Genomic DNA, 13673 nt, shown 5'->3' with positions numbered 1-13673 from the left:
TGTTGTACTTATTTACTGAAGACATTTTGGGGGGGGAGGGATTGGCATCATCGCTATACTGCAACAGCCACTGTGGGCATAGGTGTTAAAGCCTGCTCCTGAAAGGGCTTGCCATCAGCAGGTTACTCTCTCACCTCCAGCTTGGCCACACAAGGTAGCAGCAGGACCGGGTGAGTTCCAATCGACGGTGCGCTTCACTCCCCATTTCCTCCTTATCGAGGCGCAACTGTGTGTTCATGCCGCTCTGCACACTCCAGGCGTGCTGGAGACAGCAAGTGGGGGTGCAGCCACTACTCCTCGCCAGTTACAATGCGTGCAGTCCAGGGTCTCAGCCTCCCACGATTAATAATAGACAACACACCATAGTTATAGTATATAGACTCCCTACCCATGCCTGGGTCCTTTTTATTCTTAGGGCGACGTGGGTCATCACCTAACAGCGGGGATGTTCTACGTCATAACCCCCCGGCTACGGCAAATCACCCGTCTGCACAAGAAAACGCAAATATAAAAAAACTAAATCTCACCCCTCTGATGCACATAACAAATCCTCAAAATACACCTAAATACCTCCCTAACGGGCAAGCGAAATCGGCCCTATCAACTAAAATAACAATCAACTATGCGATAGCTTTAACATTTACCGTAAAAGAAATTCACTTCGTAACGGAGGAACGCCCGTGTTCATCAGCTCTCGGCCACGAAGCCCTCACAAGCAACGGCCTTGCTGCTCCTGCAACGCCTCGTCTTCCCGCTCGTGAAACCATACCGAGGTGACGTCCGCAAAGTGTGGCTCATGACTTCCGGGACACGTCCGAACGTGCAACCCACGTGACGAGTGGGAGGCGGAGCGTTGCTATGGTCCCTTTCTTGGATGGGAACTAGATACTGCTGTCTGAGGAGCTCACCGGCAGACTTGCACCTGTATTGACGGTGTCAGAGAGGTGCCGGCCGGTCACCTGCACCTCATACCCATCATGGCCATGACCGGCACGGCGCCCTGCGCTTCCCCCAGCAGCCACACTCGGGAGCGAGTCACCATCACCAAAGTGACCCTGGAGAACTACTACAGCAGTCTGATGGCACAACATGAGGAGCGGGTACTCAGGTAACACAGCTGGCTAGCAGTGGACGTTGGTGTTCGAGCCATGCTGGTGTCGCATTTAAAAGGGTACTTGTGCAACATCAATACTTCTCCCCATAGAGAACTGTATTTGTTTGATAAAAACAGCATGCCGTGAGGATCAGCCACGCGAGTAATAATATAACCATGTCTAGTAATGAATGGATACCTGAAAGTAAGCAAGCTGCACAGCTTGGTAATCTAGATGCATAGTGGGGGCGCAGGTACACTTCTAATAATGCTTTAAGGGGGAATCAACTTTGTCAATGATTCTGCGGGGATAGGCAATTCGGGCATTGCAACTGTGCGGCACCGCAAGCAAGAGAAGTAAACACTAAAGTAAAATGTGGGGGACTGGACACTTGCTGCCAAACCACTGGGTCGTGACAAGGTGGCACTCCATTCATATTCCTAATGCCTCTACGCGTGAGCAGGTTCTCCGGTCATAACGCTGAAAATCATGATTGGTGCATCTGTGTGTACCAATACCTTGCAACCTGTATGTGCTTTCTCGTGTACTCGCACTGTGTCACGCGGGGAGATCGAAAAGTAATGTTAATATCTGTTGGCCGCACCAATAGTTTGTTCTCCAAAAACGTACCATTACTTCATCCGTCCTCAAAAGCGTACCTTAATTGCACCGGTCGATTTTATTTTTGCTGTTGGTATTGATGACTCCCCATGCCGAATTCATCTTTGGTTCTAGGGAGGAGGAGGGGTGGGGGTTTATTGCACCATCACGCGATAGATATCTGGCCTCCTGCTGTATTGGGGCTGCCTTACTGCAAGCGATGATTACCCTACTTAAGCAAATGACGCCCCAACAGAGACTAATCGCATCTAAAGTTTCCACTGTGGCATTTCCTTAAGCAATTATTTTTTAGCGGTGGTTAAGGCTTCCTTTTTGTGCGTGAGCTTCTGGTTCACAGTGGTGTAAGAGTTTGTGAAACTAGGCCAGAAGTCTCATACTGCCCAGACCTATGGTGGCATCAAAGCCCCTCTTAATCCCATCCTTTAATTGGAATGCTCAATCGTGCCTATTTTAGTTTCTTGACAAGTGCACAAAATGTTGGCGTTGATAACGCCACCACTTTTGCTGTTTATTAAATGTACTATACAAACTATCAACTATCTCATCCTTGTTTGACCCAGGATGAAAGAATTGGAGAACTTGATGCTTCTGCTCTCTCAACACATTTTTCTTAATACACTGATACTGTGCCAAATTAAAAATATTGTACATTTCAGTCAAAACCAAGTTACAAATTTACGGCTACTAATAGTTATCTCGCTTGGAGGTTGCAGTCCTATACTTGGAAGTTACCATCAATCTTAGCGTTTGCTTGCTCTAAATGTACAATCCACTTGATGTAGGATGAGTGACCTACTTAAGTGGGACTTATTTCATATCAAAAATATTAATTCAATCACTGGCATTGTGTTTGGGAAATGTAAGACATGGGCATAAAATTACATGAGTATATAATAAATGTCTACTATGAACGTTTTTTGTGACTAGCACAAGAGCTACATTATTTCGAAGTACACAAGCAAGAGATAACTTGTATGTCCTGTCAGTAACCTGTACGTATATATGCTGTGTGGAACCAGCCATGCAGTAATATCATGAACATGGATTTTTTTTTTCTTCAATTACGCATATTGCACTATTTAGTAAATATGAGGACCGCTAACTAGATGCAAATTTGGTTGTGACCAATAGTCCGATCCGGGAACACAGACGGAACACAGGCTTATCAGGATACACCCATTATGACATTGCTGTAAGATATCATCAGAGGATGTTGGGAAACGCTAGAAAATGAAGTCTAGCATTTCGTTCATACATTACTATGGGGATGAGTGTTTCAACCCTAATTCTGCTGTGTATGGCTTGATGCAGAACTTTCGACCATCAATGTATATACGTTTGAAAGCGTGGGTGCTTATACACATTCGACCTATACTCGGTGGTATGTTTTCTGTCTACACTGTTCTGCTGTAATATCACTCTCCAGGGGTCGAAGATTAGGATTTGGCAGCACCCTTTAGGCAGGACCAACGTCCGGGGAACCATGAGCTAGTGCAAGGTGCGTGAGATGCAAACTAACCTTTTCTCCATTGTATATTATTCAATAGGCTTTAATTGTCAATTAGGTGTGTCCTTTTATTCTTTTTTATGCATACTCGATTTGCAAACCTACTCAGTTAATATTCCATGGCTGTGTTTGCATGGCACTACTTGACTGGGGAGTCAGAGTTCACTCCTGGAAATTCTTGGTTTCAAGCTAACCAGGTTCCCCTTGGCTATAACCAGGTGCTAAATAGTTCCCAGCTCCTGCCAATTTTGGAGCTCTGTTCTGTTCTTAGCATTGTGATACGAGTACAATAATACTTGTTTTAACTTGCCAGTTTGATATGCAGCATTTGAATTTGGTGTATTAATGGACATTTGTATCTTTTAGTGCTATATATCAAAACAGATTCACCAATTCCTAATGACATGTATGATCTAAAACTTTTTTTATATTACTTTAATTGGTTATACTCATTGTTCTGTGTGTGGGTGAAGTATTTGCCTAACAATAGCACAGCAGGAGGGGCACCTACACTATAGGAAGATCAATGTGAAGCCCGTTTAATAGGTGTTGTAGATACTCTAGTGATGGTGTTGTGCAGGTGAATGATAGTTCCTTTCTTTAAACACTGGCAATCATCCTTTTAACCACTCTTGCCTTCTCTAAACCAGAATACTGCTCCAGCATCCTCTTTCGTCTCTACAGCTACACTTTTGGCCCTCTCAACCAAATCATTAACTTCGCAACTAGGTCTCTTTTATTTATTATTTTTTTTAACTCCCTCACTTCACACATACTCTTACCATAACCAGGCTGGGCTACTGACAATGCAAAATGGAGCCCGATTTTAAATTTCTTCTCCTGGTTCACAAATCTGTCCACGGTAAAGCACCAATGTATCGATCCAACTCTACAAGCCTTCTCATAATCTATGATCTGCCTCCTCGTCTAGCCCTATGGCACCTCGGCCTCCCTAGGCTTTGTCACTTTCTGCTCTTTCTCTCTTCTTGCTCCTCTTCTCTTCATTCGAACATCTGAGAAACAGTCCACACCAGTTTGTTCAAAACCAAACTGAAAGACTCCCTCTTCTACCCAGAGTTACCCTGTAAACCAATCTCTGGCATGCTTTCAAGCTAACATTTACATTTTCCCCTCGCCTCTAATATTCACTTTCTCTGCCTCCACTCTAGCACTTCATCCATAACACAGCAGGCTGTACCTCTAGCTGCACTACATGTCTAATTCTGATTGTCCTTAATATGTCTGTCCATCCATGATTTGTCCCCCAGTTACTGTACCATTTACTCTCCTCCACAACCTTGTCAGAAATCGCTGCATTGTAAGAAGCGCACGGCTTCCCGTCAAATCTAATATCTATTGAACGTTGCTTGTTATCAAAAGAGCATTGTTCTTCCCTTTATATAAATGAATGATGCTGCAAAAATTGCAGTGTGAAGAGGATGCACCAGAGTAACAAGATTGTACAGTGAGGTGTGTGATGAGTCGAGGGACCTCGTCCCTTCTCCCCAAGGGGAGCCCCTCCCTGTGAGGTCAAGGATACTTCCTCCCCTCCCTGTTGGGGGACAAGCACTCCAGTTCCTGCGGGAACTCTCGAAGCCAAGCCATAAAGTAGCATATATGGCACTATCTTCCAGATTCAATACTAATATTTGCTGCCCACAATAGAAAAGAGCAGCTGGCTCTTTAAGTGAAAAGCCTAGAGAGATGAACACATGATGATGCAGGGGAGTTCCACTTCTAACGTTACGCTAGTTGGAGGCGGGGCCATGGACGAGCACAGAGCCTGCAAAAAGTTGCTGGAAGCCAGCTATCGGGAAGCTAGCAGCGTTGAGGCTGAAGGAGATGAAACGGCGGAGCCAGGGTATTGGAGGTCGGGTGACCAGGAGATTCCATTGGTGGGCAGGCTGTCTGGGTATGACACTAGGACCGCCAAGGGGAAACTTGATGCAGCTGACGGGGTTCCCCAGTGAGGAATACTGAAGCGGGGAGTGAAGACGTCAGCAAGGAGACGAATGAAGAAGAGCGAATGCCCAGAGATACCCGAACCGTAAGCCACCCTGAGACGTTTCCATCGTAACAAGAAGGTAATGGGGGGAATCGAGGGAATCATTATAAGAATGTTGAAACTTATCCCAGTAGAAACGAGAAAAGTGAGAAGTAAATCTGACAAACTTGAACTGCCTGGGTGAAAGAGCGAAACATAACCCACCCTAAAAGGGAGACTAATAGAGTTGAAAGAGAAAAGGAGCCTTTTTTATGATAAACGACTTATAAGAAAGTACTGCATTATCCTTGAAAGGAAGGTTAACCCTGAGTGTGAAGTGAATGAATGGTATATAAGAACAAGTGAAGATGACGAGCAAAAGGCCCAAGGAGCCTTCACGAATAATAATAGGCATGAGAATACAGAGGAGAGCAATGTGAAATATACCACCCAGGGGACTAAGAATTCCATATAGACTTTTATTTTGCCTGAATATGCAGACCCTTTAAAGATTTACCCGAGGAATCAAACAAACTCGAGGAAAGTTATTGCACCAAAGAAAGGGAGCAGCAAGAGCCTGAGATTTGCATGAGCTAATGCAAGGAGTGACGTAAGACTATTTGAACATTACATAGACAACACTGTAAGAAACACCTGGCAGGAGTAGGGGGAGATTCTATTGACTTTATTTTTTTCGCATTAGTTTTTGGATAGTGGACTCATTCTTTTTGGACATTACAAGACGAATGACAAGTACCTTAGTAAAATAGCTAGGGAATACCCAATGGCGATGGTCAGGTTTTTTGCCATATCATTTAATAAAGTCATTCTAAAGATGTCCTTGAGTCTGCGTCCTTCTGATTCGCCGCAGGGGGTAATCTGCAAATAATGCTGTGCTTTAGAAGAATTATGTAGTTTGCCAATACTAACGCACATACTGAAACTAAAATGTAATGCAATCTCGATGACATGCACTTGTAATGTGACTGCACAGCACAAAGGAGAATTACTTTGCAACAATACACTCTTAACATAAACATCAGGTATTTGTGTAACTGAACAGCAGGTCACCAGTTGTGATGCTGCAAAACGCTGAAACAGAAGGAATGTGCAGTGCTGCGGAGCATGCACTCTACTTAAACTTCATAGCACGAGGTGATTGTTCTAGACAAAATACAGTGGTTATCAATACAGTAGCTGATCCGCTATACCAATGCTTTTTCAGTGTGAGCACTGGGTTCTTGGTTAATTGTAGCCACTATAATTTATTTTGATTTATTTGCATTTTTAAAGCGCTCACTCAGCCCGCAGGCATCGAGGCGCTGTTACAGGAATATTTAGAATTTTTTTTTAGTTGCGTAATTTTTTTTGTGTGCCTTAGTTGCGTATTTATAACGCGCTTAAATACCCAGAGGTTTCTAAGTGCGGACCCGGGGATCGAACCTGTATTGCTTCGTGTCGTCTTGCTTCCAAGGCGACCACGTTGCCGGTGAGCTATCCTCCCCACTGGTACTACATGACATACTCTGGTATCAATACTTCATACTGGGCACTTTGAAAACTATTTCTTGCTGTATGTACAATAAATAAATTAAATGATGCATGGGTAATGATGGCAGTTAAGAAGGAGCAGGTACTCCATAGAGCGTTCTTTATCGTAATACTATGTAGAGCTTGAAATGACCTAGATGGTAACGACTCATTGCAGCAAGTGAAGCAGGTGCATTTGTACTAGCAGGACACACGGCTCATTATGCAGAGCTGTTGGGCCTTGTTATAAAAATGGTGCAGATCGCACTAGGGGCAGAAGACTTTAGTAATATTATCAGCGGGTGCGGACACCTCCAATATGTTGGTAAGCGTGCTCCTCATCAGAGACTGGTTCTCGTTACACTACACTTTGCTGCATGAGTGGAGCTCCTATGCTAATATTATATCATGTTATACATGCTTTAGCAAGTATGTCAAACCCACCAGGCGGTGCTACGGAGCATTTCTTTCCGTTATTTTGAGCTTGTCTACCATTTCAGAAGTGGACAACCATAGCAAATCAGTCCAACCATACCCAAAAGTAGGAGTCTTAGAAACGCATATGGATATCCTAGCAACGTAGAGATCTTCTCGTTATGGTGCGGTTTGAAACTCGTAGCAGTGCACAAATGGATGCGAAAGGGAGAACAGGAAATGCCCAAGGACACTTCAAAACCGCTGGAAATATACATTGAAAGCATTTCACGCAGAGTTCAAATTGAAGTTTGGATAAGCAGGAGTTGAAACTAACTTCTGGGTGACTGGCATCACTGTAAGCAGGAGCTACCTCTTGGAAACCAGAAGGAGTACATAGCATGCTGCAACTCTGACTTGTTCACGAGTTGCACACTACCTTGTGTCCATTTTATATATAGTTCATTATTCTTCAAATGATTCTAGATGTGTGTCTTTATTCACATTCCAAAACGCACACAGTTAACGTTAAATAGGTACACTTTTATATGGCACCAGTTGGCCTGGGGAGCGAAAAGTAGCTCCTGGTATCTGTTGTGGCAAATTAACCAGGCTCTTTTGGGCTAGAAGCAGGAGCTAAATAGCTCCCAGCAATTTTGAACCATGTTCAGTATGTGTGAGCTTTTATGTAAAGCTAACATTAATGGGATGCAAAAGAGTGCTTCCGTGTCATGTCTTAACCATACCCACAGCAGAGCATTATAAACCGACTTAAAACCAATGGAATTTGCTTCCAGGCAAATATCCAGTGGTGGAAAATTTGTACAAACGTTTCCATCTTTTTTTTTGCTTTTTGGCATTTGAAGTGTATTCCTGTCTAAAAAAAAGATTGTCTTAATTTTATAATAAAAAGTACTTCGTCAAGAAGCAATGACAAAGGGCGTATTCATGGACTAAGCAGTGCCATCGGAAACTAATTAATTTTGCTGGTAGGCCACTTGGCTTTTTGCACCTCTAATTATTGGAGCCTTTCCATGAGTTGCACACTTTTTCAGCTTTGTAAAAAAAAAATATTGAAGGTGGGTTCTAAAGGAAAAGGTGCTTTTCCAACAGCCACGTTTTCAATGCATGTCCTGTAGTTAATGGTGTCAGTAGTTGCACACAATCGGTTTCATCGGCCATAAATTGATTTCTGACACTGTATAATGTGTACGTGCAATGTTCTGCTGTCGGAGTCAAAATATAAACTAAAAAAACATTGGTTACCTGTATATGTATTTGTAAAGTTACATATAATAAAGCGAAATAATGCCACAGTTTATCAGTATGTATTCATATGTGTACATGCAGTTACGAGTGAGCTATCAACAGCAGTCTTTCGTGGCACTGCCTAGATTAACCAAACGGGTGCATTTTTGTCTGTTGTAGATTCATAAATGACTACACGTTTAAGTGGAACTAAACGCCAATGCCAACAATCCAATTCTCCTTACATATTGCTAACTGGGTCATATATTGACCCTTTCACTGACTAGAAAAAGCTCGCTCATAAATACATATGTGCACCCTGCTAGGCTGTCTGCCTCAGGCTGGGACGGTTCCTTGTCCCGGATCGGGTCAAGCCTCTGACCCAGCCACAATCGCTCGATGGTACAGTCGGGGCCCTTCAAAACCCTGTAGAGGAAGAGTGGAAGTGAATGCCTTAACCAGGGAACCGCTTAGTCTGACCTCATTCGGGGTATCCACAAGAGAGCAAGTAATGCCACCCCACTCCCCCTGCTGAACTGCTTGCAGAACTTTAAAACGCTTGGGCTTGCATGCTAGCAAGCTTGTCCTATTAGCATTTGAAAGCAGACCTTTTTACATCAGTTCATGGTGTTATGAAAAAGAAGCACCTTTTACTTGCGGAGGTGCTAACATTGTATGAATCTATTTCTACCAAGATTTGCTTGTCTTCACCCTCTGTTGTCACATGCGCACTTGACGTGGAACCTGTTCACAATGGGCTTATTAGCAGTTCGCTTCAACATGTCCGGCTTCACCATGCAGTAAGTCATTTTCATACATACCCCCGCTTGTGCAGAGAACACCTCATCTCCAGCTATCTCTCCTCTTGGCGACCCATAGTAAACAGTTGAATCCCATGAAAAATTTCAGTCCAGTTGTACACATGGCTACTCTACCTTGCCCTCATCCCAGCTATTTACCCGTCTTTGCTTCTCCCTACCACTCAGAATATCATACTCCTTCTTTGCCTCTTGCCAGGCAGAGCACTTCTACGCCATAACTATGGCAGGAAGTGCTATACAAATGCAAAATAACATATTGGGACAGGGACTTGAGACTGTCCACGGGGGAATGGGGAGTCCCTCTCAACCGGTAGTAGGACTATCAGGGTTTTTGCTAGAGCCAATCCTGCCCCAGAGGTGGGGTGCGGGATGGGAGACGAGAAAGGGGGTTGGGTCACAGGAGAAGAGAAGGGGTGACAGACAGGAGAGGAGATGGGCCTGGAGGGAAGTGGGGAGAATGGAGAAGTGGAGAGGAGACATGAGGGTGATGGAGGAGGGGAGAGATAAAAGCAAGACTGTGTGACCATCAGAGGAGCAGGAAGAGTGAGTATACAGGCAGGTGGAGTAGTTGAGAGAGGTAAAGAATCCAAGGAAAATCTTGCACAGAAACGAAAGCGCATGGAAGTACTGAGTGACAGGAACTGGGCACTTGGAAAAGGCACAAAATCATATTGAAGAACCTAAAATCCTGTGGTCAGTTAGGATTCCCCCCACACTCCCTTCCTAGAAAATCTCTGAGTGAGGTAGAAAACATGGAGGCCTTTAGGCCATAACTATAGTCCGAGGTAACAATAGTAGATGGTTGCCAACTGAGGGGAAAAGGTAAGCCTGTGCTAGGGAGGTGGGAAGCCCACGGGACATGGACATGAGGGGGAAGGCCATTAGTCCGTCAGATCTTCACATATCATCTGATTTAGTCTCACTTGAGTACTGCCACATAAAAGCCTTAAACCATCATATGGAGACTGAAAATTCAAGTTCTTCTGTTGCACTGTCTACCAAAAAGCTCCAGGACATCTAGTTCCCTACCAAAATGATCAACCGCAGGTGACAAAATGTGTGAATAAAAACATAATTCTCTTCATGCAAAGGTGGCTCACTGACTTAATCTTTTAGTTCTTTATTGTAGGATGCATATCTGTTGAGCATTTGCATTCCAAATTGCCCAAAAACTTTGTACGTGGAAGCCATGGTGAGTGGCGCAGTATGCTACGTAACGGTTTTCTCTGGAGCGTCCATGATCTCCCATTTGTTGAATGCTGACTGGTAGTTCTGAGGGTGATTCCCAAGTAGGGCCTGGTGCTTTCTTAGTTTTATTTTGATTACCCCCAGAGATGAGGCTGATTTCAATTCATGAGTTTGACGAAGTATGTGCCAGTCAACCTATGGACTTTAAGAGAGAGTGAAGTGTGAAAATGCAGGATCTAGGGGTGATGGGCTTTTGAGGACTGCGAGCCTCAATTTGCACTTTACACTAGCCATTGGCAACTAAGAAATAGTGTGCAGTCTCCATATTCAGGAGGCAAATATCTATTTTTTATGACTGGCTAGTAGTTTTATAATTTGTACTTTTTAGCCCCTGTGAGAATTTGGTACATAGTCTGCACAAGTTAGGACACTGAGACTAAGAATACTTGAGAAATGTGAAATGGTACCAGTTTTACATTATAACAAAATAATTCTCACCATTATTGATTGGATGTAAATCTGTATGTTTTCAGGAAATAAATGTGGACGCTGAACATGACATGTGTCGGTCCTATCTCGGAATGGTGCGAGTCCCTGGTATAGGACTCGCACCAACTCTATGAACACAACTAGAATGGTGTTCGTGGCCAGCACGCACCCTTGAAGTTCTCCCAAACCGAAAATGTGTTCACTTAAAAAAACAAAAAAGTTTTCTTGTTTGTTCATCACTTCCACTTTAAGTATTGTAGTCGGGACCACGCAACCACATGCGGCAAACTTTTGGACATGTAGAAAATTGAAGTGAACTTTTTTATTTATCAAGTGCATTTTGAGCAAAGTTCCTTATTTTATCGGAAAACAAGATTGTTGGTATTAATATTACCAAACTTGAGCAGCCGTCAATATTTTGCACCTGCTTCCCGTTTTTGTGTTGTTGGCTGTACAAGCACATGACTCATCCTAACAAGTATTGTTTTGCCCAGTCGTATTTGGTGAATACGTTTTTGTTGTTCGTGGGAAGAAAAGTATTTTCCTGTTGCAGAGTGTAATTCGCATGAGTTTAGTCCTGCACTGGAACGTCAGAGGTAGTAATTGACACAAGATGACCAGATGTACTGAAGTCAACTTTCCAACACCTAAAAGTAATCTGGGCTGTTTCTTGAGCCCTGTAAATTACCAAGTACACACCCCTCGACGTTTTTACCCCAGAGACTTGTAATAGAATGGAAATGGGAGCAGGTGAAGACCATGGGCCTCATTACACGGAAGGAGGTGAGCCATGGCGCTATTAGCGCCATGGCTCATGCCGGTAAAATACCGGCACCGCCTTGGCGGAAAGGGGATTTACCGCCCCATTCCAAGGTTGGTGGGGCGGTAAATCCCCCTTCCGCCATTGCCCTTCCCCCATTCCCATTTCTGCCCCATAGGGCTCTATTGGAATGGGGAAGGCGCTAATTCAGGCACCGCAATTTTGCGGTGCCGTAATTAGCTCCGAGGTCCCTTAGCGGGTTGGTTTTTAACGCCTGCAAAAAGCAGGCGTTAAAATACCAACCCGCTAAGGGACCTCGTAGTAAGGTGGTAATGGTTAACGGCCACCCTTACCATTAACGGTGGCCGTTAACCATTACCGCCTTCCGTGTAATGAGGCCCCATGAATTCTTCTAAGCGAATTAGCATGAGCAAAGCCAAAAGGATTTGGGATTTCAAGGGTTGCATCCATATGATATGGCTCCACATGTGCATATGCTGGTATCATGCCCCCATAATGAAACTTTAACATACATACTTCAATACATGTGCAGTCCTGCATGCACTTCTTGAATAATCGGTCAGAAGAGTATTTTCTTTTCCTCGGGAAGTTTACTGTTAAGTTTTTGATTGACCAGCAGTTGATCACAACCTTTGACGTAACCATTTTGAACTGCTTTTAAATATTTTTCCATAAATGAGTCTGTCTTTATTTTTTTAAAGTGTGTATTTTTTTTTTTAAATGACTTATCTAATTGCTGTTATACAATTTTAAGGGACTCCAAACTAATTTAGCAGGACTAAATCAGACTTATTGGGTTTCAACCACGAACTCGCCCAATCATCCATCTTCACTTCTTAGGTAAGATCATGAAGAAAGCGGCAGCAGCACATGGACACCCACAATGTCCTACAAATCTGGGTTCAGATTCAGCACAGAGACGGCAACCATACAGGTGGTTGACAACGCCCTCAACATCCTTGACACCTGCCTCCTAGTTCTACTTGACCTCTCTACTGCTCTCGACACATTAGACCACCAGGCACTTACGGCACACTACATTAATGCGTGGTGATCAGCAACCTTGTGTTACACTTCGGCAGAAAACTACCCTGCGGCGTACGTCCCATTCACAGGCTCCTTTGTGGAGCACATACAGGTTGCCATGGCGTCTGTACAAGATACGACGTACAACAAGGCACGCCCCTCTTATGAGTTTAAAACTGCCACCTTCCAGCGGGCTTGTTGCTGCTAATTAGCGTTTCTTACTATTTGCGGTTACGTCCGTTCACCTTCGTGAAATCGTGTCACGAAATTCTAACTTGATCTCCTGGTTCCGACCCTTGCCCGAACTTTTGGATTGTTACGTCTCTTATTCCATTGGCACTTCTTAGACCGCTACGGTATCGACCCGGACTGTCCTTGGACTGCTTTCTCTACGTCCTAATCATTGTCGTAATCTTCTGGTATTTGACACGGAACGTTATTTGGATTGTTCTTCCTGCTGTCTTTTGCAACTCGGTCGTCAGCAGTACTCGGAACACTTCATTTGCTCCAATCCTCGTTTGGGAAGCGTGTGATTTCAGGTAACCAACTGTGTTTATTTACTTCCATTTCGGCCAGCGCCATCTTTGACTATTTACCTGCTGTTCTGTTGGTATTCCTCTCTACTGGATTTGGGACATTCATTGAACTCCAACACTCAACAAACTTATTTTCAAAGTGCATATTGACGCTCTCCTGTTCTTGCACCAACCCGGCTATAGCGCAACCCTCGTGCCGCCCGGGTTTACTTCCCTGTACTAACTTCCCTGTTTATTATTTTTTTCCTGTCGTTTTCTCCAAATCCTGGAAATCGTTTAATCTTGAGAGTTCCACTATTTAGGTCTGTAGTTTTGGCTAAAACTCTCTATAGGAAGAATCCATTAGATGAAATCGCTCAATTGGGTTTACTACTTTTCTTGTAGGTCCATTCTGGGGAAAGTTCCACTCTGATCCCTGCCTAGGTATTTCCTGT

General features: G+C 43.9%; 1 protein-coding gene across 2 annotated transcripts in view; it reads left to right on the top strand.

Moving 5' to 3' along the window:
* Positions 1–772: 772 nt before the first annotated feature.
* Positions 773–13673, top strand: part of STK38 (serine/threonine kinase 38) — a 349824-nt gene continuing 336923 nt past the window's right edge. Inside the window, exon 1 of one of the 2 annotated variants that reach the window (XM_069633553.1) lies at positions 773–1108. In XM_069633553.1, the coding sequence (XP_069489654.1) occupies positions 978–1108 (131 nt within the window). In that variant the 5' untranslated portion in view covers positions 773–977. Of the gene's footprint in view, positions 1172–13673 lie in introns of both variants that reach the window. The other variant, XM_069633554.1, reaches the window with a different exon arrangement.

This window comes from Ambystoma mexicanum, chromosome 13 (genome assembly GCF_040938575.1).
Source record: "Ambystoma mexicanum isolate Mex_15411 chromosome 13, UKY_AmexF1_1, whole genome shotgun sequence".
In the NCBI taxonomy this organism is placed as follows: domain Eukaryota; kingdom Metazoa; phylum Chordata; class Amphibia; order Caudata; family Ambystomatidae; genus Ambystoma; species Ambystoma mexicanum.
The sequence above is the reverse complement of the archived record's forward strand: the minus strand, read 5'-3'. Positions and strand labels throughout refer to the sequence as shown.